This window comes from Aethina tumida, chromosome 5 (genome assembly GCF_024364675.1).
Source record: "Aethina tumida isolate Nest 87 chromosome 5, icAetTumi1.1, whole genome shotgun sequence".
Lineage (NCBI taxonomy): Eukaryota > Metazoa > Arthropoda > Insecta > Coleoptera > Nitidulidae > Aethina > Aethina tumida.
In genome coordinates, this window is record NC_065439.1 from 8,491,454 (window position 1) to 8,518,388 (window position 26,935).

Genomic DNA, 26,935 nt, shown 5'->3' on the forward strand with positions numbered 1-26,935 from the left:
CCGCTTTACCGTCACACGTACTCCCGCTATCTGTAACCGCCTCTGAACCGATTATCTCTACCAACTTTGATCGATTTAATAGCGATGATTCATTGAATGTTACATTTCCACCAAAAATCAGCTTCTGTTGTTCAGTATCCCAAAGTCGATACGTACCAAACGTCGCACCATAACCAAGTATAATACATTTTGTTGGTAATTTCAGCCGCTTTTCATGTGGGATATGATTGTAACATTCGGAACCAAATATTCGAAGGTTTGACAGTTCTGGTTTCTTTCCAAACCAAATTTCTGATGGTGTCTTGTCTTTAAACTGTTTTCCAGCCGCGCTCGTTGGCGATCGATTTTTGATATAATTTGCCGATATAATTGCTTCATTCCAAAACTTATGTTCCAGAGCACTGGCCAAAAGCATTGTCGCAGCCTTGTTTTGCAGCGTTTCATTGAAACGTTTAGATACTTAATTTATTTCCGGATTATAGGCAACTCTCGAATTCTCTTGTCAAATTGCAAAAGGTAACTTATCATATCATAAATCATGCATAACATGTCCTTTGGCCGAGCCTTTTCGCGAACATACTCAAGTTGGCTATCATGAATTGACTGCACCAATAGCGAAACACATTTCTTTTCATTCAACTTAATCATAGGATGTTTTGTCACATCTTTTTCCGCTGTAAGAATGACCTCCAACGATTCCTCGATAAATATTCTCAGCTCCATTTCGTCAAGCAAAATTCCCACACGATATTTCCAATTGCTTAAATTCGTGCCATCGAATTGTTGAATTTTCACAATGTTATTTACAGTAACGTTCGCCATCTTTGTTGCCTTCACCAAAATTGACTTCCAACCTCAATTGAATAATTTTATCCTGCACGTACTGGGCCCATAACCTCAGAGAATATGGAAGAAGGTATTTATTCAAATTGCGTGAAATACAATAGATGAATCAACATAAATAAGATGTAGCTTGCTACTTCTGAGTTCTTGAGCTTCTCCTCTCAAACTGAGTCTATTTTCTTGTTCACTAAGGTAACCTCGGTCGCCTTCATTTGTCAATTAAATTTTGTTTTAACTTACTTAATTCTATTTTATTGCGTACTCTGGATCCCCTCATTGAGATAACTGTCAAATGCCATGTTGCAATATTCGAGTCCATTGTTTAATTGTGAACACTTAATTTCATTACCTGTTTGTTTTTCAACAGGTCTTTTGTACTCCTTCAATTTTTCAAAAACTTCCCCCTTTGACTTGAGAAAATAAACCTCGCACAACCTACTATAGTCGTCTATAAATCTAAGAAAATATCTTGATCCACCACTGGATCTGACACGCATTGGTCCGCAGATATCTAAATGAATTATATTCAGTAACTAACCCCTTACTTCTTCCTTCTCTGTTAGAAAAGGTTTTCCTTGTTGACATATATTACACCACGTGGGTAATTGATCTAATTTTATACCGTATACCATTCGCTTTCTATACAACTCCTGTACGCCTTTGTAATGTAGTTGCCCTAGTCGTCTATGCTACAGGTCTATTTTGTTTGAATTTTTATTCGTTGGTCCAGCAAATCTTATACTTTCTCGGTTCTCCCGGACATAGTACAGATTTCCATTCCAATTTGCCACCATTCTCACATTACCATGTTTATCTATAACCAGCGCTTTATCTTTTTTAAATAACACTTGGCTTCCACTGTCTGTTATTTTAGAAACTGACATCAAATTTGTCCTAAGGTTCTCTACACATAGTGTGTTGTGTAAATCTACTGACCTAATACTGGACTTGACTGGAATTATAATAGAAACCTTTCCTTTTGATTTCGCGTTAATTGTTACAGAATTTGCTAGATTCATGACTGTGTGACACTCTGACATGATTTTCTCATCAGGACACCTGTAATAAATAGATAGTTCTTTTACTGTAGTGTTTCGCTTAGTACCCCTTCTCAAACATTTGAAACATGTTGCCTTTGATTTACCAACTTTTTTGTGCTCACATCGTTTTTTATTCCCCTTTCAAATTCCTTTTTCCAATGTTCTTTATTGCTATGATTTGTAACGTACGCTTCGTTATTGTTTCCTGCATCTCTTGTTCTCCTGCGAGATTCAAACTCTTCTAAAATTTTTATTGCTTCGTCCCTTGATTCTATGGCGCATCTGAAGTTCTCTTAACTTGTGGGTAAACTTTGTAAAATTAGAATGTTCAATATGTCTTTATTGATTTCAACTTCCATCGTAACCAACTTGTCCGCTGTATCGAAGAACTTGTCTAAATATTCACGTATGTTTTCGGTATGTTGGATCTTTTGCATTGTTAATTTTTTCAATAGAGTAGCCTTACTTGTCGGTCCCTTTGAAGCGTGGATTGACTCCAATTTAAGGCAAACATCTCTGGATATATCGTATCCTTTGATATTCTTGAGTTCCGATGGACTTATGACAGAATTATGTCCGATTTTGCCTTTTTATCGATGGATATCCACGTTTTAAGTGCTAGTTCACTTTTTGTATCACTGTGACGCCTCTATGGCTTATATACGACTAAACTCATTTTTTGTTTTTATTTTTCGTTGTCATCACAACCGTAATACGCGGTGTCTAGATATTCTAACAAAACCTAATGAGATTTATTTTAGCAGACATTTGCATGTTTGCGGGAGAGGAAAAGATATCTTAATACATAACTTACATTTTGGATGGCAACTCTCTAAGTATTTGGAATTTAAATCAGTGTTATTGGAAATCTAACGAGATTTATTTTCAGCAAACTTGTTCAGAAATATGAATAAGAAGTCTAAATGTAAATCCTGGAAAAAAATCGAACAATCGACCGTTGCCTTAAAATATGGCCACACTGCTAATTACTAGAAAGCGAAATGAGTTTGTTCTTTTTACACTTTCGACCACCAGTCGGCAGAATGTAAGAAAAGACAGGTCCAAGGCGTTAAACCAAAATGTGCAAACTGCGCAAGTGAACACAGTGCCATGTACCGTGGTTTCAAGAGACAATTTTAAAATTTCGACAGAACAATTAATGTGTACGGATGCATTTAAGGAGATTGAAAAATATTGTCAGGATCCGAGCAACATGGACATTGTTGAGTACTATCAGAATTTAAGTTGTACAGGACTTCGCCCTAGAAAATTTGAAACCGTTACAGAAAAGAGGAATCTATTCACGGATCCGAAATTACATAATCCTTCGTGTCATGAAACTCCCAAAAAATTAAAATTCAAAAGAAAAGTTGCAAAAACGTTATTCGGTGGGCGGACGGAAGAAGGATCGGAGTCTTTGAGGATAACACAATCAGTTATAGGGTGTGAGTCAGGCCATGACAGTAGTAGCAGATTTAAGTGTTTGTGTATGTATACTTGATTATGGAAGAAATAAAATAAATTGTTTAAAAACAAAAAATTTGTTTATTAACCCAAATTTTTTAGAAGGTTAGAAGTAAAGAAGACTCGGCTGGATGATTATCTTTAGTTTAACCACCTGAATCTCCACGGTCTGTGGAGTTCACGTTTCAGGTAGATGTACCGGCACGAACTGTTCACCGAGACGTTTCTATCGCGATTGCGTAAAAATGCGCTCCGAGTCCATATCATTCGTTTAAGTCTCGATTTTTGACGAATAAATGCGAAGGCATCCGAAAGCCGGCCGCGCGATGGCTTTCTGTGTACAACGGCGCGACGGATTTGGATCGGGACTGTCGACCAAAAACTGCGTGTTCAGCATAGCAAAACGTAGAATAAACAAATTTATCTTATAATTTTTCTCTGTTATTTTGTTTATGTGTTATATATATCCATATTTTCAATTTTCAAATCTTTAAAAATTTTAATATTCATTTCAAAAAATTGTTATGTACAATTATTATGTATTATCATTTATACATTTTAAATTCAACAATTAAACTATCATATTAAAAATTTGAATATACACCCGGACTTAAATCTATGTGACACAACAAACGTATATAAAAATAAAATGTATGGTTAATATTATCGTATTCTCAAGATATATTAAATTAAAAAGTTAACTGGTATTTGTTACTTGTTTTAAAATTACTCATAAAAGTAAACCTTTTGGATTATGTTCTTTGTTTTTAACGGAAAATCTAACCTTTTTAAATATAGACAGAAACACAAAAGTAATTCTTTATTTTATGGATTTTATCGTTAAAATTATTTTGAATATTTTTATTATCATGAAACAATTATGTCAATTAATAAATATTAACACACATGTTTCTTCATATGTAACGTGATTGTAATCAATGAAATTTTAAACTTTAAAAGCAGCGTCTCCCTGTGTTAAATTCACTATACAAACTCCGTCGACGACTTGGAACAATTCTCAAAAACTTCGGAATCAATCTATTTTACATTTTGGGTGTGGATTAATAAATCTTGACATGACATAGTTTTGAAGTCGTAATATTCTTTAATAACAAAGATATTAATGGTCAAACTTAGGTCATTTTCTACCAAGTTTGTACAGCAATTTCTAACCTAACCTAACCTAACCTAACTTAACGTAATGTAACCTAACCTAACCTAGTCTAACCTAACCTAACTTAAGGTAATTAAAATTAACAAAATATATTGTTGAAAAGTCTAAGTTGAATATGTATTTTAGCACCGGTTCTCCCCATCCATTTTCATACAGTGAAAAAAGACATTTAATTGGAGGGAATTAAAATTAATTAGACATATTGTTGAAATTTGGCACGGAATTAAGTTTAAAGCTAAATTTGTGTATAATTACGAGGCAAGATCTGTATCAATAAGGTAATTAATTATATAAAAAAATTTGGTAAAATGTCTAATTTGAATAAGTATTTCAGCTCCATATAATAGAGATAATATGTATATTTAAATATATAATATATTATAATTCATATTTTAGCCTTTACAATACGATATTTTATTTTACAAAGCTGTGATTGTTGTACAGATGAGAATAAATGCTTTAGATTATTATTATTGGTAATTTTATCCCAATATAAGGGAAAATGATTTAAATAAGAACTATTCAATGTTAAATTATCTTTATGTTTCAGGTTATCCACCAAAGTGATATTACGTGAACTTAGTCTATTAGTTTTAGATTTATTTTCTCATGATTTATTTAGTTTATTAAATTAAATTACTAATAATAGGATTGATTAACAATTAGTTGTTAATTACCGTATTAATTGTTGTTCCTTACAAATTATTAAGTAATATTATTACATTAATACTTTTTACTTTCAATCCCACCCAAATATGTTTTAATTTATATACATTCTTCATTAACATGTTCGTTATATATGACTACATCAAGCAAATAATAAACATTAATGTACTGCAAATAAGTTTCCAACTGTTTTGACTTAACGTTATATTAATATTTAAACCCTGTGATAAATTATCATTTAGAAGTCTATCACAGATTAATAACCCAATATAACTGTTACATTATTCATTGACTATTGTCAAAGAGATGATTATTCAAAGTAGTGCTTACAATCCCTTAAATATATACCGTCGAAATTAATTTCTATTTCTATTTGATTATTAAAAATTCCACATGTTTAATAAACCCTAAATAACGAGCCGTCCTACGTTACGCGCGAAAATTTTGAGTGGGAACACGAGAACTTCGGGCACGTACGGGTACCCTTTGCATTTAATCGGATGATACTTTATTGCAATGATATGACACCTGTGTTCGTTTACCGAGATGTGTTAGTGTATAATCAATCACAAATAATCAGTTGTACAATAAATAACGATTTATCAGTAATCAATAATAAATAATGAATTAAACAAAAAACAACGGTTTATTAATAATGATTTTCATTAAAATATTAAACACAACAAGTCATTAAACAATAATGACGATGGACCATAGATGGCATCACAGCAACATCAACAATTATTAATTAATGTCTAACACGGCCATCCTGATCTGTATCCCGTTCTCGGGATACGTCTGTAACGTTGCTAATCTCGTCACTGAAATAAAATCATAATAAATTTCAGCCATTAAATATTGTACTTTTGTTCAAAACTGTACCGATTCCAATACTTCTAAAAGAAAACAATTGTAGTAATAAACTAAAATCTTATAGGAAGTTCTTTTGAATCAACCTATTTCTCTCTTAATATGATTTGTTTAAAAAATATGAACTCAGTGACCATGCAAAACTCACAAAAACATTGTTTTATTCTCAGACATCAGCAATATTGATTTATTCTGTAAACAAGGATTCAGTGACCAATCTCAATGGTTTATTCCGCGTACAAGGACTCAGTGACCAATCTCAATGATTTGTTCCACATACAAGGACTCAGTGACCAATCTCAATGGTTTGTTCCACGTACAAGGACTCAGTGACCAATCTCAATGGTTTGTTCTACGTACAAGGACTCAGTGACCACAAAAAAAGAGAAAGAAATAAAAATAATTTTCTCACCTTCATCAATGTCATCATCAGAGCTCATCTGATTTTCAGACCACTCGCCTTCATACAACTTATCTTATCTACTGGAAATACTTGTTTGCTCTTGGAACCAATTTCAAATCCATCTTGTGGGAGGACTCCCATTACCTCACATGGACCTTTGAAACCAGGAGCCAGTGCGCTCAGCCTTGGGTTTTGTTGCTGAATTAGCACAAAATGGCCTACATTTATCCCCTGAGGTGGGCACATTTTATCATCAAACGCGATTTTTTGGTTAATAGCATTTTTCTTTAACCTGTCATATGCCACTCGTCTATCTTCCTGAAGATTGATTGGGTTATCTTGTTTCTCTAGGTCGGTAGTCAATAACTGTACACTGGGGGAGTTGACATTGACACCTATTAGAAGTCTCAGTGGTGAAAACCCTGTTGACTTCTGAACTGTGGTGTTGAGTGTTAACTGAACTTTGGATAAAACACTCGTCCATTCTGACCCATTTCTAACTTCGATTGCCAACAATGTTGACACCGTAGAAACGTACCGCTCAATTTGGCCATTAGCTTCAGATGCACCAGTAGCAATCAGGTGATGTTCAATGTTTAGTCGTTTTAACATAGATTGCACTTTGGAGTCAGTAAAGTTTGTTCCTAGATCTGAAATTAATCGATGAGGGAGGCCAACAAATGTAATGTTATTCTCCAGAACTCTGCAAGACTCTTCACCTGTCAAAGTTTTCAATGGTAACAACAGTAAATATTTAGCGAAACTGTAAAAAAGTAAGTGTTTGAATTCCTGTGCATCAGCTGAGAAGGGCCCTGCGCAATCAGCATGAACTGTATGAAAAGGCAGGCCAGTTTTATCAATTGAGTGAAGGAAACCTTGCTTTTTGCCACTTTGGCGTTTCGTTATAAGACAGGAAGGCAATGTGCGATATATTTCTTGGTGAATTTTGTTAGTTTCGGAAATCAAAATTTTCTTAGTTACTTTTCTCATCCAACGAGGTACTGTTCGTGGTGGTAGATTCTGAGTAAGCCCAATCGGCTTCCTTTTGGCACGAACAAATTTGATCGAGTTTTCCCGTCATCACCTATTTTTCGGCAAAGGAGCAACTTTTCCACTTCAAAGTCGTTACCAATGGTGTCACCATTGTATACTCTCTCGATTATATCCTGGGTATCAGCGTTCTTGGATTGTGCGATTTCCAGCCACGACTCTGAATTAATCGTCATCACTCGTGGGTTTCTACTTAGAAAGTCAACGTGTGCAACATATTTGCCTTTTCGATACTCTACAGAAAACTCGAAATCTTGTAGATATGTCCAACACATTGCTACTCTGGGTATTAAATCCTTCTTGGTCATTGTGGATTTAATTTAACAGTCCGTGATTATTTTAAAACTAATTCCCAACAAGTAATGACGGAAGTGTTTTACGGCTTGCACTATGGCAAGTGTTTTTAGTTCATAAGACGAATAAAGGCTTTCTGCAGGCGTTGTTCGGCGGCTAAAGTAAGAAACGACTCTTAAACCTCCACTATGTTTCTGAAATAATATGGCACCGTAACCAATGGAGCTGGCATCAGTATGAAGCTCCGTTCTTAACCGAGTATCGAATATCTGTAACAGGGGTTTTTCTGCCAAACGACGTATCACATATGTTCGGGCTTCATCGTGTTCTGATGTCCAAACGAATTTTTCATTTTATTTTGTCAACTTTGTGAGACAGGCAGTCTTTGCAGCATATTCGGGAATAAATTTTCTGAAGTAGTTGGCTAGTCCTAAGAATTGACGCAATTGCTTCACATTAATAGGGACTGGAGTGTTGACAAGGGCCGCTGTTTTCTTTGTTCCAGGTCTTATACCCTCCGTCGAAATGTGTCGTCCAAGATACTCAAGAGAACTCTGGAAAAATTAGCATTTTGCGACATTGAGGCTAAATCCAGCTCGATCAAGAGCGGCCAATACTCGATCCAGTCCTCTTTTACGGTAGATGAAGGGATGAGAATGTCATCCAGATACAATAAAATAACATCATATTTTAGTGCACCCAGGGCATTATTCACTGCACTTTGGAACACCGATGGGGCGTTTGCCAACCTGAAAGACATTCGACGGTATTCAAATTGCCCGTCCGGAGTGACGAACGCTGTTTTCTGGACGGACTTCTTTGCGTCTGGAAATTGGTGAAAACCAGACGCCATATCCAAAGTGGTGTAATGCTTTGCATGGCCAAGTTTATCCAATTGGTCTTCTATCAACGGCAGAGGAAATTTGTCTTTCACAGTATTCTGATTTAGGGCCCTGAAGTCCACACAAAGGCGATCAGATCCATCCTTCTTCTTAACAAGTAATGAAGGTCTTGCAAAGGGAGAACTGCTTTCGCGAATTATTCCATTGTGTAGAAGGTCCTGAACAATCTTTAAAACTTTCTCTCTCTCTACAGGAGCCAGTCGATAAGGATGATAATTAACCCCTTTATCCTCCATCAAATTTATTGATAACTCTGCAGTAGTTATTTTTCGGACAGCATTACCAGTTGTAAACATTTCAGGGTATTTAGATAATGTAGCCAATAGTGTGTTGAGGTCGTTATCTCTCAACTCTGTTATAATATTTTCAGGTATAATCTTAGTATTTTCAATGCAAAACTTAGTTCTTGCTTTTACTAAACACGTCCCATTACCATACATTTACAATGTTGATATGCCCTGCATCAACAATGTTACGGCCAATAATGGCCCCATACTTCAGTTGGTCATTCGGCACAACAAAGAAATCTAGTTTGACGTCAACGGCATAGTATTGTAAATCCAGTAATACTTTGCCCAGAGTCTGTATACATCCAGAACCCAATCCTCCAAGAATTATGCAACATGGTTCAATTTTGGAAGTTACTTCCGCAGCAAAGGACTTCTTAATTAATGAGCAATCTAAGCCCGTGTCAAACAAACAGGAAACTCGTTTGCCATATAACAGGCAGTCAGTGTAAATGTTAGGCTTTAGAACAGAAATTGACTTGTTTGTTTTTGTCTTGTATTGTCCAACAGTGTTCCTCTGTATGACCAATTTTACCACAAAACGTGCAAACAAGCTGTTTTTGTTGACAATTTTCTACATTCTCTTTGTTTGAGCCAGTTGGAAATTTCATGGGGCTAACTGAATAACTTCCACGTCCCACTAATTTGTTCTTCTCTGGACAAAGGGCAGCGAGGTGTCCTGGTCGATTACATGAGTAACAAACCCTTGGTTCGAGTTTCTTCCTAAATTTTGTAAGCAGTCCAAACTTTTCATCCACTGGGAAAGCTCTCTTACGCGACGACTTTGTATAAGAAGAGAGCAAAGTGATTAACTCACTGGTAGTAGAAACATTGCTGTTTAGAGCCCGCATTTTTATGGTCTGGTCAATTATGTCACCAATAATAATCCCTACTATTTGTTTTTTCGGTAAAATTAACCTGGGTTTTAGTAAGCAGATTAATTTTCTCCCTAGAATACTCGCAATATGAATCAAAGTTATCACTATTCAATAATACTGCCTTTTTAAGTCGCTCACCCCAGTTACGCTTGGGTGGAAACAGATCTACAATAGCTGCCACGTTGAATATCAGTTCTTCTCCGGTTGACTCCACTTAAATTCCTGTCCAATTTCCTCAATCGCCGGGTCAAATGGCGGCAACGCGATGTCGGAACCGCGGGAAGAAACGCCGCCCAACGTTTCATTCAGCTTCTGGAATACGTAGAGTATGTTCTCCATGTCTATTGCCTACTACACCGCAATATCCCACTTCTGGTGTTAGAAACAGTTTTAATTATTGTCCAAAACTACACCGTAAAACAGTAAAAACAACCGGCACGAACTGTTCACAGAGACTTTTCTATCGCCATTGCGTAAAAATTCGCTCCACTTACAGATTCCTGTCATTTAGTGCTGTGTTCGTTTACCGAGAGGTGGCAGGGTATGATCATTCACAAATAATCAATTGTACAATAAATAACGATTTATCAATAATCAATCATCATCAATAAACAACGGTTTATTAATAATGATTTTCATTAAAATATTAAACACAAGTCATTAAACAATAATGAGGATGGTCCATATATATATATATATATATATATATGATACATTAGCGACTGTTAATCTGTCTTTTTAGTTTGATTAAAACACTAAATTCACAATAATACGCTTTATTACAACAAACGTACTTTAACCCTCGACATCTAAAGCTTGACTGCCTGGTTCTTTCTTAAGAACTGCCCCAATTATTAAATGTAAACAAATACTTCAGATTTGCTTATAAAACAAAACTAGTCTAAATAGATGTGAGCACATCGCATCGGTCCATCGGTGAAGGTGATGACGTAAGCTAACATATATATATATATATATATATATATATATATATATATATATATATATATTTACCCAACAGGCGTTGTTGAACCCGACATATCTAGCAGACAACCTCAGACCCAGCATTTCTAATGGAAATTTTTGTGTATAAATACTAAAACCATAAACAAAGTAAAAATAACTTTTATGGGGAAAAAAGAGGGGAAAGAAAAAATCTTTTATACTAATTTTATATATTAAATAATCGATACCAGACCCAGACATGTAAACATACTTTTGAAGCCCGTTGTATAAAACCTAGGTACTCAACCGACGCTACCAATCCCGACAACGTTGCCACTTGTTGCATTTTAAAATTATTACTTTTAAATGTCTAACAGTCTTATAGTGAATTTAAACATGAATGTTTAAATTTTTACAATAAACAAGTTAGTGAAAAATTAAAAAGTAATTTGAACTTAAAAAATTCTGAGATGAATGTTGAAACTGAGATTGATACTGAAACTAGAACATCTGACTCCTGCTCTTACTCATCTTCAAATATTCTAAAAAGTGCTGATGAATAGGTACCATCAGATACCTCAAACGACTCAGAAATCAAATATAAAAATGAAGAAACCTTGAAAAATATCTTATATGAAAGTTGAGCATTTTTCAAGACATTTATTTATATTGCATAAAGAAGAAGAAATTGTTCAGAAAATTTTAAACATGCCCGTCAACAGTCAAGATATAAGATTGGCTATAATTTCATTAAGAAAAAAGGGAAATCTTATTTGGAAATAAGAAAAATATGAAGAAGTTAGAAGTAAATAATTAATTTACACAAAATATAAATGAAAATTATTCTGAAAATGAATATTATCCCTGTTTAACCTGTCTTGGTTGATTTAAATGTCATATTTATGGAGACACAGAAAAAAATGTAATTCTGGAATTAGAGATAATACAATTTTACAATAGCATCTTACCAAAGGGATTATTAGAAAATTATTTAAATAAAAGTTGTCTTAAGGAAGAAGTATTTGGTATTGTGATGCCAGATGCCATAAGCATGACTCTTTTATTTGTCCTTTTGCTGAATCCTACTTAAACAAACACAAGAGAAAACAGATGAACGTTGTAGTTTCTAACAAAATGCGAGAATTTGCAAGGTTAAAATTAGCGTTAAAATTAAAAGAAAACGAAAGTATATGCTACAATTATAAAATACTAGCAGAACGTACTTCGTGCATGGTTCTAGTATTTAATAGAAAACGTATTGTTGAAGTTCAAATTTTGGATATATTAACTTATGAAAGTTGAAGTTTATTTCAAAAACATAGCAAACTTATGTTTTATTTGTCTTGAAAACAAATACTACTACCATTATTTTGTTTTCTACGTAATATTTATTAAATATGAAATTACTTAATTTCCACAATTCCTCAAAAAAATTATCTCAAGTAAAGTATTTTATAAAAACATTTGCTCTTATAGAAAAAAAAAATCTTAATTTAATTTGATATATTTTAAATGATAGTTTCAATTTAAATATTTGTAACGATTTTAAATTGATTATTTTAAATTAATTTTCGACATATATACGGGTTTTATTGTCACCACTTGCACAAATATTTGTAACGGCGAGAAAATCTGTTCTTCGTATCCACAAGATACATGCTTCATCAGTTCCTTATTTTTTAGTTTTGTTGATATAGTAACAATAGTATTAAATACCTAGGGCAAACCTAAAAGGTGTTGATACAACTTATAGCAAGTTGCGATTTATTACCGCCTGGATATATCTACTAATATTTAACAATCATCTAAAGTAAAATTGTTTCAAATTTCTTGGAGACGAGCACGCATTTGTTAAAATCAAATTATTCTATCAAACAGACAATTTAAATCTAAACATATCTGAAAATATTTAAAAAGTAATCTAATAACAAGTAGATAGACCAACAATCGCATTGGTGAATGATGAGACTAACTTCACTAAAAGAGAGCTCGTAGTATTTCAAACATTGTTTTTGTTCAAATGACTTTTGTCATTACAAATGTTTGTAATATTTTGTTATGTTGTGGACTACATATTTTAATAAATAAATTTATAATAAATAATAAATAACAATAATAATAAAATTTAATAATTAGAAATATTGTTAAAGATACAAATTCGGGTATTTTAAATAAAGGAGATGTCTAAACAGAAAATTAGTTGCTAGACTTGCCTATACATAGTTGTCAAATTTAGGGTCTGTTAACGTTGATTTCAAAGTCTGGGTCTAATAGCGTATTCGTATAAAATTTTATACAAATTTTGCGCCCTCTACCCTATTCGTCATTCAACTAAATTCGTATAAGTGTAGTTATACAGCCGCTTTTCCAGACCCAATCGAAAATTTGCCCTGACACCCCTTAGAGGGTGTACATACGAAAACCAATGAGAAAAACAATGATACGTTGTCAGACCCGAAGCCGGGTCTGTTAGCGTCAAATTTGGTCTGATAACGTTAATACAACATGTCGGAATGGGTCTGTATAGGCGGTTAAATAAATAATATATATATATATATATATATATATATATATATATATATATATAGTTGAATCATTATAACTCTAACGGAATGGGTCTGTATAGGCGGTTAAATAAATAATATATATATATATATATATATATATATATATATATATATATATATATATATATATATATAGTTGAATCATTATAACTCTTATCTTTCATCATAGCATTCATTAGTACCAAACAATTTCTATTGAAGTTAATCAACTTCTGCATTGCCCCATCACAATGAACGAGTTTACGGAAGACGTAAAAGAATGGACGAAGAAGAAAATGTGCCGTGCAAAAGATTCAAGAGAGACAATTTTGAAATTTCGACAAAACTATCAATGAGTCAATCAATGCATTTGAGGAGATTGAAAAATATTGTCAGGATCCGAGCAACACGGATATTGTTAAGTACTATCAGAATTTGAGTTGTACAGGACTTCGCCCTAGAAAATTTGAACCCTTTACAGCAAGGAGGAACCTATTCACGGATCCGAAATTACATAATCCTTCGTATCATGAAACTCCCAAAACATTAAAATTCAAAAGAAAAGTTGCAAAAACGTTATTCGGTGGGCGGACAGAAGAAGGATCGAGATCTTTGAGGATAACACAATCAGTTATAGGGTGAGTTAGGCCATGACAGTATTAGCACATTTAAGTGTTTGTGTATGTATACTTAATTATGAAAGAAATAAAATAAATTGTTTAAGAACAAAAAATTTGTTTATTAATCCAAATTTCCACAAATCCACTCATCAGTGTGTCAATAAACCATAGCAATGTTTTGTAACATCAGACTATAAATAAAAGCGCGATGAAGATCAAGTAACACAAGTGTGTGATTTACAACAGAGTTTACGAGTCGACCGGTGAATACCATTCAACCCCAAGAGCAGCCCTGAAGATGGTCCCTTACTTGTTACTGTAAGTCAGAACAATTTGTAATGTGTTTTTCTACATGAGATATGAATAAAATTGTATTCTTTCTGTACTGGTGTTTATCTGAGCTACTCCCTAACTCCCAATAAGTCACGGGTGTTACATGTGGTGGAGGCGTAGTAACCCGAGCCACCTCAGCAGCTTTAAAAATAACAGTTCAAACGGAAATAGACAAGGAACAGTTCTCACCGAAATATCGCAGCACGGAAATTGGCGTACCGCAAAACTCCTTTGAAAGAAGTTCCAGATTGTCCCGATCACCTAGTAGTGAAACCGTAAATACTCCAACAACGCGGGAGCAAACCGAAGGGAGAAAACCTCTACATAAGGTTAAATGTTTTAGGTTTTTCATTATAATATAACATTTATTATCAAGTATTTTAATTTTAAAAATTATTATTGCAATTTTGTGTTCCATATAATAAAATAAATACAATTTTGTGATTATAAAATGAATTGTGAATTGGGAAACACATTCTGGCCATTCTGCAAATCGACTTTCTGAGGTCTAAAATGATTTGAATTTCGGAATCGAAGCGAAGCGCGACGTGAATTTTGTAAATTATATGTCATATATTGATTTCAAATTATGTATCAACAACTGTGTTGGAGATTCGCAGCCAGTTTCTTATATTCAATTTTAATAACGATAAAGACAAAAAGAAGAGTTTACGGGAAACGTAAAAGAATAGACGACGAAGAAAATGTGCCGTGCAAAAGATTCAAATCCGTTATAGCAAGAAGGAATCTATACACGGATCCGAAATTAAAGAAATTGACCGATGTGTATGGAGAAGGTGTGTTGACAGTACGCCAGTGCCAGAACTGGTTCGCTAAATTTCAATTCGGCAATTTTGATGACGAAGATGAACCACGTTCGGGAAGGCCAGTTGATGCTGATAAAGACGCGATAAAGGCATTAGTTGATACGAACCGGCGAATAACAACACGTGAGATCAAATTGATGTTAATTTTATCAAATTCAACAGTTTATGACCACTTGAAAGCCCTGGGATTATTCTCGAAGCTCTCACAGAGAAAAAAAAAACAAAATTACTTTCCGAACAACCCAATACGTTTAAAGTTGGTTATGGACATTGCCACTAACGTTCGAAGAATTAAACACTTTACTGGTGCAATTGGAGGCAATATTGAACTCGCGTCCAATGATACACTTATCAAATGATCCCAAAGACTTACACCTGCTCACTTTTTAAGACCTATGTAGCTGTTCCTGATCGACTGAAGTTCCAATTAACCGGAAACGTTGACATCTTAAGTATATTAGTGAATTGCAGCAACTTGTCAAGAGGAAAACTGACAGAGGAGGGTTGAAAGAAGGTGCTTCGGTTTTTATTCAAGACGATAATTTAACACCGCTTTGTTGGTGTTTGGGACGAATAGTAAAGTTAATTACGGGTGGTGACAATAAAAACAGAGTAGGTCTTCCTTTGTCTGAGACAGAATAATGTCTTCATTTTGAAAGCGGAGCTTTCACAGATGAGGGATATTTAAGTTTAATGTGTGTATGGTAAAATTTGAATTACGCTGATTCATCTCTTCCCGTTCTGGTATCTACACAAGCGAAGTGAGAGTAAAATCAAGAGTACTGAGAAACGAACATATATTATAATAATATTATTATTATTATATGCGTAAAATGTTTTTAATATAGAAAAGAAGACAGACGACACGATGACTAACCTGGACAGTGCAATTACGAGGACTCCGAGGCAACCTAACGCTAAGTTACAGCGACAAGCTTAAGATGAACAAAGGTAGCGATGTAGACCAGATCGAATTACTCAGGGAGATGGCGGAGACGATGACCTCCATGCAGCGTGCAATGGAGGCACTGCTAAAAAAAGTGAACGGACCGACATTACTCCCAAACCCGCAACATAGCCAATAACAAAGTACGGCTAATGGAATACAAACGGCCTGAATGGTCGTATGCACGAACTGGAAATAATTGCAGAGATGGAGAGCCCGGACGTGTTGATGGTGGGAGAATCGAAGCTCCGAAGTGACCAGGAGATCTCGATAAGGGGTTACGTCACCTAGCTTAGGTCGCGGGCTATAGAACATCGGGGGGTGGGGCGGAGTGATGATTCTGGTTACCATTTCATATGTGGCAGCTGTGCTCCCAAGAACAAAGTTTCTAGAGATGGTGGGAGCGGTACTAAAGACCAGTCTGGGGCAAACAATGGTGGTCTCAGCGTACATACCACCAGGAGGACACTTTCCAACAGAGGAGGTGAAAAAGGTAATGAGGAGTCACCCAAACACATCCTAATGGGTGACCTCAACACCAAAAATAGGGAATGGAACAGCAACACGGAAAACACATACGGAAGATTGTTGAGCGGCCTGGCCAATAACCAACATTGGCATGTTCTGCCCGAAAGGCACGGTGAGGAGACTGGTGGCCCTCATCAACGGTGCCTTTAGGGTGAGGCACTTCCCTAAAATCTGGAAGAGGGCTACTGTAAGCATGATTCACAAATCCGGAAAGGATCCCGTTTTTCCAGAAAACTACAGACGCATATCCCTGCTCCCCACTCTGGCAAAGATTGCGGAAAAAATCATCAAAAAACGACTGGAAAATGAGGTGAAAAGGCTGGATGTGATCAACCTGAACAGTTTGGGTTCAGGAAGGGGCTGTCGACCGACCTGCAACTTGTCACAGTGGTGGAGCTCATTCTGAAGGGTAGGAACATTGGGAAAAGCACGGGGGCGGTGTTTCTGGACCTGGCCAGCGCGTTCGACAGGAAGGTCCGTCCATGAAGGAAAATGGCGAGGTCGGGCTCGTGGCGTTGTACCTAAGGGCCCGCACCCTATTCATTATATACATCAAATCTCTGTTGTAGGCCCAGCTTGAAGCAATAGAGGAATGAGCGGGGAGGTGGAGGTTAAGAGTGAATCCCGCCAAAACTAAGGCAGTCCTATTCACCAGAAAACTAGATAGACTGGGCCCATTGGAATACAACGGTGCGCAGATCCCGTGGACCGAGATAGCGAGATACCTAGGAGTGACTACGGACGCAAGTCTGACCTGGGGACCCCACAGGGAAAACGTAAGATCCAAGATGACGGCGACGATGGGAGCCCTGAAGCCTCTGTGGAACCAGAGAAGTGGGTTATCTATTAGAAATAAGTCAACCCTCTACTCACAGGTAGTGAGATCCGTAGCGTCCTACGCCTGCCAAGCGTGGGCGACGGCGTCCACGTCCAGAAGGAGCCAGCTTCAGATCCTGGAGAATAAGATAATCAGACGCATCCTGGGGGGCCATAGTTTGTCCGAAACACGCAAATTAGAAAAGAACTGGGCATAATCCCACCAGAGGACTTGGTAAGACAAAAGACCAAGAAAACAGCCGAAAAGATCCAGTTGGGGACAAGCTGGGCTCTCCGAAATACACTCGACTACGACCCGGCAAGGAGAAAACCTACCTCGAGAGGCGTCAGGGGCTATCTGGAACCCGACTGAGACGACAACATCTTGTAACTGGTACGTAGGTAAATACTACTAGAGTGATAGTACCTGAAGTCTTTTTGAAAGACTCGTTACGTCAGATTAAAGGGAGCGATTTTATCCAATATTTATTTTGTACTTTACTGACTACACATTTTTATAATAGTTTTAATTATAGTGTCACTAACCTCTGTTATTGTTATACTTCGACGTCTTGGTGTCTTGAACGTAGAGCTGGGAACTGGGTAGAATAGTATACACTCTCAAACTCGCGTACCGAGCCCGGATAATTTAAATATACATACTTGCCTTACTGTTTAGGTACTTGTAGAAAATAGCAATAAAATCTCAAATTAACGAAAATAAACTATCTATTTATAAACAAGAAAAATAACAAGGAAAAAAAAAGAAAAGAAAGAACAAATAAAAGCTTAATGTAAATGAATAAAATTTTGTTAATCGAAATTTGGCAAAAAAGCTGTTTGATTTGAAATTAAATCTTAACACATAAAATAAAACAGTAAGACTTACGCAAGTATGAACCACACAACACAGAAGAGCACAAAACAATCACAAGTAATTACTGTACGTAAATGGACAGAAAATACCGTAATGAAAGTTTCGAATAAAAATCTACTGAAACTACTGAAACTTATGGTTTTATAACGTCACAATTAAGTGGGGTGAGAAAAAGGTGGTACCGAAGTCTGAAATCTCCTCAACAGTGATTCTGTTCCAACCAATAGGATTGTACGCTAAAAATACACTTTTCAGCACTGAAAAACATTGTTGCCAAATTGATCGACATGTTTCTCTGTTATGTGTCGCTACTCTAAATTTTATGTACTTGGTTTAAAAAACCTTAATGCAATTCAAAATACAAAACAATACATTATTTCGATACAATTACAATTCTGATATTTTTTGCATAAGGAAAAACCATTGTACTTACAAATATTTCTAATAATGTAAAAATCAATTCATTAACTAAATTTACAATTCTTTAATATTTCAAGTAGGGGTAATTTATTAAGATTTTTTATTTAATTTAATTTAATTTAAGAATATTTTATTTAATAATTCTACATAAGACATATGAAAATCCGTTCGGGGTTCGAAAGGAAATCCGGTAAATGTAAAAAAACAAGTAACGTATAGATTACGTTAAGAATATTTTAAAATTAATTTTGTATGTTTTTATGACTTTTTTTATAATTAAATATGCAAAATTGATTTTAAGAAGACCCATTAACAATCTGAACAATTCGTGACAATCTAAACAAAGTGGTGGTCCAACTAAACTGAGGACGCGAAGTCAAATAAGGTATATAAATGCTATTAATGAACTATTAACGCTTGAAAATGTATTTTATGGTCCTTTATCTTTTTGTTACTGTTTGTTTTATTTCAAGTATGTGTTATATAGGCTAGGTTTTGTTTATGGGATTACTCGTAGAATGTGTTTTAGATTAAGTTGTTAGATTTAGTTTTACCCTTATGTATTTTACTTAATTTTTATTTATAATCATTTTTACAGTCTCAGAACTAGATGTTATACTCATGTTTTCAGTTGTTATCATAATTTTTGACTATATGTAAATCTAGGCTAAGTTTTATTTATACAACTAATCGATGTATGTGCTTTGACTATATAATGTTTTATATATTTGATATATTGATTATTAATTCAAATCTTCGAAAAATATCAGGGGATATATTATGTATGTGATACTTCCTAATATTTGTCTAAATTTATAATCAATATATAGTAGTAGTATATTCTACTACAAATTAATTAGTTAATATATAGGCCACATGGATAGATATTTCAGTAGTTGTACATAAATTGCACGAAGAGTGTCATCTAAACGGTAAGGGTTTTCGTTCTGCTAGGCTAATTACAGATAACTCCAGAAAAGACATCAAGGTCCGTAGGACAGTAACAGTAATCGGATTTGAATAACTCTTAGGCAAAATGCTGTTGTTCCGAATTGTATGCGTAAGTAGGGAACGTCTCTGCACTCACCTTCTTCGGTACGCAGATTTAACCCTTCAGCCATATCCATATGGAGTCCCGTGTGGTATCAGCGGAATTAGTGACTGTACTGACTCACTGACCACAATTCCGTCAGCACAAATTACCGCCATAATAGCATAATGTTAATAATAATGTTTTAATTAATTTAATTTTGTTAATGTTACTAATAACCTATAAAAGTAAATAGTTTGTATTGTTTTATTTAGTTTAATTTTGGTTTTAATTAAGTCAAATTAATATACATTTCATTAGGTGAATAAGTTGAAAACATGTCATGTTTTTATTATCGTCTTAAATCTACTTATCACTCTTATTTGGCAGGAGAATGGCTTGAATGTTGGGTAATACGCCTCCTTGAGCGATTGTAACTCCCGACAAGAGTTGGTTCAATTCTTCATCATTTTTGATGGCCAATTGTAAATGTCTGGGGATGACACGAGTCTTTTTGTTGTCACGGGCAGCGTTGCCTGCCAATTCCAGAACTTCGGCTGCCAAATATTCTATTACGGCTGCTAAATAAACTGGAGCACCGGCACCAACACGTTCGGCATAATTACCTTTGCGAAGAAGACGGTGAATACGGCCAACGGGAAATTGAAGACCGGCACGGCTGGAGCGCGACTTTGACTTTCCCTTCATTTTACTGTCTTTACTGCGTCCAGACATTGTGTACTGTAAACAAAAGGTAATATTACAATATGTTTGAAACATACGAAGCAAGCTTTGTTGCCGCGCTATTAAGAATAAACTGGTATATTTGTCTAAAATTTTGGGTTACCTATCTGTAGAAATATCTAAATTTTGTAGTAATAAATCTAATCATGATTGTATTAGACCATATCTCGAAACTCAAAATTTAGACAAGTAATTCAATAAAGAACTATGTTGACATATATACATAGAGCAGGAGAAAGATCCACAGATCGTACTTGGACACCTAAGGAAACGTCTGCACTTGCAAAAGGAGAAAACTTTGTCATTATTCCTGAAATATTGACAGAGATCATAGTTCTAGGCGCTTATAAAGGAAATGCAATAATGATAATGAAATTCGAGGATTATAAAAACAAGATTGAAGATCCTGGACCCGACAAACAATCGAGAAGTAGCCTAAGATTCAACACTACGTGTTCTCTGTGTTGGATAGTAATGAGGAAATCGTCTATACCAACGGACATTCAAAAACAATCAATAAAACCAACTTTGTTTATTTGGACTACCAAAAATACAAAGTTCTTATCAAATTACTACAACTTCACGTCTGAAACACCCCAAAGTTATTTAATTTGGAACAATAAATTCTACGATTGGAAGGATTATCAATGGCCCAATGGTCGTTAATTTCTTTATAGAAAAGTTTGAACAAAAAGCGATAGACTTCCAAACATAAAATTATAAGAAACATAATTGCTTGCAAGTAAATATCATAAAATCCATAAACACGAAAATAATATTAACAGAAAAGAAGAAACATTACGACTTTAAAAAATCAGTGCTCAGAAACACCAAAATCGCTAAGCAGATAAGAACGGCCACCGAACAGAGTGAAATTTCTCGAACATCACTTGTCTAAGAGACACGAACTACCTAGCCAGACGTGCTAGCGAAAAATCAGGAAATAATTCCAATAAAAGTCGACCAATAAACCCTAACAAATATAAATACAACATGTTTATCATTTTCAAGTTTTTGGACTGGCATTTTATGAAATTATTCTCTGACGAAAAATTAATGTCAATAAATAAGATCACGAAGGTCTTAACACTTTCACTAATGTAAGAAGAACCTGCGGTTTTGTTAAGATTCGGCTCAAATTAAACAATACGTTCTTCTTTATTTAATTTATTTTAATGTTCAATAAAAATGTGTTTCTAATAAAAACAAATGAGAATCAAGAATATACATTATTGTGACCAAAAGAAAATGTATACTCATAACCTATAATTTGCCATGAACTTTGTGACATCTTGAAATTAAAATTATTTAAATATATAAAATATAGTGAGAAGTAAGTTTTTTGTCAGTAAAATAAAAAAAATATATAAAAATTAATTTATATTAAAATTATGTTATAATAAATAAAAACTGGACGGTGTAAATCCGCATTAATTAAAGTTCCTTTCGAAAATAAAATAACCAAAGGCAGCACTATCAATAATTTTGAAACCTCCACAATTAACGTAAACTGTCCCAGAAATATTTCCATAAATTGTTACCTCGAAGAAATTGTGTTGTATTGAGATATAAAATTGTGTTAAATATTTAATTGTAAAAATAAAAACCATTTTCCAGTTAATGTCAAATTTATAAGCCAAAACATTGCCTATTATTGCTCCAATTCGAAATTTAATTAACCATTAAAACGATTAATTTAACTGATGAATTACATACCTTATTCTTTAAATTACAAGTCACTGAACACAAATAACACACTGATCAAACCGATTCATTAAATCTTATTCGTTTGTTTTATTACTACTTTCGTTGCTAAACTACAAACAACATTAACAAATAGTGCAATGCCACCTATATATTTATGTCATTTTATTTTTAATGTATATATATGATGCCACCTATATGGGGGGAAAGTGAATAGGATTAAATGGAAACAGCCGAATTTTCCCGAAGTTACCCGCGTTTTTTAAAATTGATTTGTTGTTTATAATGTTGGTATGACAGTTGGTAATTGTTATTTAACTAGATCTGCTGGTGTATTTATTGACCAACTGCAGCGCAGTATTTTAAATACTGCGCATTTGTTTTCTATCTGAAGATGCTAGGAGAATTGAATAGTACCAATGAATTAAAATGTTTTGAATTTTTAGTTTTAGGTAAGTTATTTCTTATAATCCTTTACTAACCAAAATCGTAGTTGTATTTTATGCTTTGTAATTAAATATGTTAGGTAATAGTTTCATAATATATTTTAATATCATATTAGAAATAAAATAACCTCAAATTTGAATAAGATTATATATTAATATGCTTTATCTTAACTACTGGGTAAATTCAGAGAATATGCAAGGAAGTGCAGTAATTTATTCAATCAATTAATTGAAATACAAAGGATAAATCAACAAAAAGACTACTGAGTTCTTGAGCTGTTTCTCTCAAACTGAACTCTCACTGTTTCTTGATCACCAAGGTTACCTCAGTCGCCTTCATTTGTCAGTTGTTGTTGTTTTAACATGCTTAATTCTATTTTATTGTTTATATTAACACCGCCTCTCAGTAGAATAGAATTAAGGCAACCCGAATCATAAAAATATTTCAATTATCTAAAACAAATTTAAATTATTTCGATGCTTAGTAAATAGATTTTTACCAAGTCCTTTGGTCATTATGTCAGCTGTTTGATCTTCTGTTGAAATTTGAACGATGTCATATACTCCTTCTTTTCAACTTTTTCTCGAACTGACATATATTTAAGAGCGGCGTTTACTAGACAAGGAATCACACTTTCGGCCAGAAAAGGATGCAAAACAAAACATAGCCCGTAATGTGGTGCCGCCACGAAATCAAACAAACATTCGGTTGTAAAATGTTCGGCTGCAATTTTTTTTGCATGGAACAGGACCGCACTTGAGATCTCATACATATAGTGAATTTACTGGTTGTAAATAGATTATGAAATTTATAGTAGTAATGAATTCTTAATATATTTTTATTAATAAAAATTATATAAAATTAATATATAATACAATAATATATATAATACAAAACTAATAAGTTTTTCTTTTTTATGAATTCTTACTATATTTTTATTAATAAAAATTATATAAAATTAATATATAATACAATAATATATATTAAAAATATAATAACGTATACAGTTATTAACTTTTTTTAGTGCTAATAAATTTTGTGATATTTTGTCGTATAGTTCGTTGTAAACCAACCACATTTTATCATAAAAACAAATACGGAAGCCGATTTAAAATCTATTATTAATTAAAACAAAATGATCTCAAAGTTAATAGTGATCCTAGCTCTGAATTTGTATTTACTTCAAACTCTTACTTTCGCATCCTCAAAGTGATGAGTTATACAAATCAGTGCATGTAACCTGCGTGTAATTTTTTGGGTCGAAATTTAAGTGAAATGTAATAACAAAACAAATGGATTTTTTCTATTCGGGTAGTACTTGACTTAGAAATTTTAGTTCAGTTTTGGTGGTTGAAGAAACATCAGTTTCAAGCAGAGAAATAAATTAGTCTTATTTTAGTCATCAGACAAAGTGTAATTTGTTATAAACTTTTAAAGGTAAGTTTTTTATTCAATTCTAGTTTTTATATTGCTGTATTATTCCGTGTCATTGTTTGTTGTTAGTTTTTCTCCCCGTGAAATTATGAATAAAGATTGATTTATTTGAAGAATGTATTATATTTTTTTTTATTAAATGCATATATAGTTTTTTTTTGTTCATATTATTGTTTCACCTAAAATATTAATATTCTTGAATTATTTCTATTATTTTTTCGTGTTGTTACATAACTTGTCTTTGAGCTATTTTATATTATGTAGTTAAATTAACTTAGACTTTATAAAATTGAAAATTCAAGTGACACATAATTTTAATATGAAATTTAAAATCACAAAAGCATGCACGATTATATATTATAGTATACAATAATAAAATAAAAGCAATATTAATTTTAGAAAATGCCAAAAACGCGTAGATTTGATTCTTGGTTTAAGAAAAAAATCTACATTTACTTGAACTAAGAAACAGGAAACTGAAGAAAATAGGATCATATATTGTGGATAATCTTTTAGAACGAGATGAGAAGTATAACGAATCTACCCAATGTTCACAATTTATTTTAAATGAGATATTAGATCAATTCAAGATTACTAAAAAAGAAGAATTTAAATAAATGAAAAAGCAATTGGCTATTTAACAACCCATATTATTATTAATAAATGCACCGGCTTACTGCTTCTAGTTTTGGAGATGTTAAAATTAAAAGAATCTTGTGTCAATATAGTTGAAAAATTAATAATTTTTCTATAGAAGCTACGAATTACAAGAAAATTAATGATTCAGTAGCAATAAAAAAAAATGAAGAAGAATGCAATAAAATTGTAAAGCCTGCTGGTTTATTTGTAGATGTTCTTCATGGATATTTATAAATTATATTGTGTATTTTTATAATTAAATTTTTATATTTTCAGGAATTATTTCTGAAGACGAAATTGTGGAAGCCAAGTGTTCTTATGAGACGATTATAATATAGAACTTATAGAACATTACTCCCAGATATAAGATCAATTAAATATTATTGGAACTAATCTATGCTATTTTATTGTATATTCAGGTCCAAAATGTTACTCGTTGAAGTAATTCATAAAGACGAATTTTTGGAATAACAAAATGCTTTCGAAATTAGAAAGATTCTATTTTAATTGCCTAGGACAAGAGATACTATTAAATAGAAGAGGGTGAAATTTAAAATGTTTTGATCCACCCTACATCAGAGAACCGCAGAAAAAGAGGACAAAAAAATGTCAATTTCATAAATATTCATTTTTGAAATAATTTGTTTCAGTACGTTAAATTTCTATAAATTCCATTCAAATTACAAAGTTTACGCATTAGTTTACTGTAATTATAAAATATTGTATATAAAAAGTGTTTTGATTTTAATTTATCAGATAATGAAAATAGTATTGTATTATATTATATTGAACAATAAGCCGAATTTCCTGTTTAGATTTCCATGTTAAAAATTTACTATTTTAATAATTTGATAACTATTTAAATAATGAGTTTAAGATATATATTTACATCACATAAATTTGATTAATGATGAATAATCAATTATTAATATTTCTTGTGTGATACAGACTCACATGTCAATGGCTTTCTTGCATGTGGCCACTTTGTAATTGTGAAATTAGTAGTATTATGAATCAAAGAGTTTTTAAATTTTATTGCTATAATAACTGGTATAAAAATGTACAAATTTCCCTGAATACGTCCAGTCAATAGGCCATCTATGAATAATGAGTGGAACACATGACATACCCCCCTTCCTACGCCGCAATCACTTATACTTACAGATTTCTATGATTATTCGGTTTACGTATGAAATTTTATTATTTTGCTAATTTGGAGCAAATCTAAAAAACGCAATATTTTTCTCGGAAAATTTTCACTATACAGTCTTGTTAAATATCTAAACTTTGGCATGACATATTTCATTTACCAAAATATTCTTTATTTTTTGAGTTATTTGCTGTACAAAAATGGTAGAAAATGACCTAAGTTTGACCATCAATAACTTTGTTAATAAATAAAATTACGACTTTAAAACTATGTCATGTCAAAGATCAAACATTTGTTAATCCACACTCAAACTTTCAAATAGATTGATTGCGTAGTTTTTAAGATTTGCTCCAAGTCGTCGGCGACGTTTGTATAGGGAATTTAACACACGGAGACGCCGCTCTTAAAGAATAACCAGGAGTAGATATTTTCTCAAAAGAGAAACTTAAAATATTTCTTCGTTTATTGTAAGTACTAAAAGTGAATATGTCGCAAATCGCTACCAGGCTTGAAATATTTACAAAAGATAACTACGACACTTGGAGTTTGTAAGTAGAAGCGCTTTTGGTAAGATATCACACTTGGGGTTACGTCAGTGGTGATATTCAGAGACCACTAGCTCTAATTGGTAATCAGAACGAACAGAAAAACATGCAAAAGACATTAAGATCGTGGATAGCTGCCGGCAGAAAGGCAAAAACTGATTTAATATTAGCGATAAGCTCTTCTGAATTGAAGTTACGGGATGTCAAACTGCAAATGACATATGGAAGAAACTGAAATCAATCTATGCATCGTCCGGACCAGCCCAAAAAGGCAAGTCTGTTAAAACAATTAACACTACAGAAAATGATACAAGGAGATGATGTACGTGAACACATCAATAAATTCTTTGATGCTGTTGACAAGCCCGAAAGAATGGATATGAAGGTTTATAACGATTTACTAAGCATAATGCATTTGTACAGTCTCCCAGAAACCGATGAAAATTTTCGTTGTGCTATTGGGACTCAAGACATATTACCTGAAGCTGGAAAGTTAAAAGTAAAAATATTTGA

The 26,935-nt window shown here is 33.4% G+C and overlaps 2 protein-coding genes across 2 annotated transcripts in view; both read right to left on the reverse strand.

The window, feature by feature from the left end:
* LOC109607412 (histone H2A-like) overlaps positions 1-22,298 on the reverse strand; it is a 42,907-nt gene extending 20,609 nt beyond the window's left edge. The window contains exon 1 of the mRNA XM_049967193.1: positions 22,220-22,298. The gene's annotated coding sequence lies outside the window, so the exon portion shown is untranslated. The remainder of the gene's footprint in view (positions 1-22,219) is intronic.
* Positions 20,086-22,354, reverse strand: LOC109608032 (histone H2A). Its single transcript, XM_020024476.2, has 2 exons — positions 22,220-22,354; positions 20,086-20,500 (listed from the first exon to the last, which is right to left on the reverse strand). The coding sequence occupies exon 2, from the start codon at positions 20,492-20,494 to the stop codon at positions 20,126-20,128; it is 369 nt and encodes a 122-aa protein (XP_019880035.2). The 5' UTR covers positions 20,495-20,500; positions 22,220-22,354; the 3' UTR covers positions 20,086-20,125.
* Positions 22,355-26,935: the final 4,581 nt, after the last annotated feature.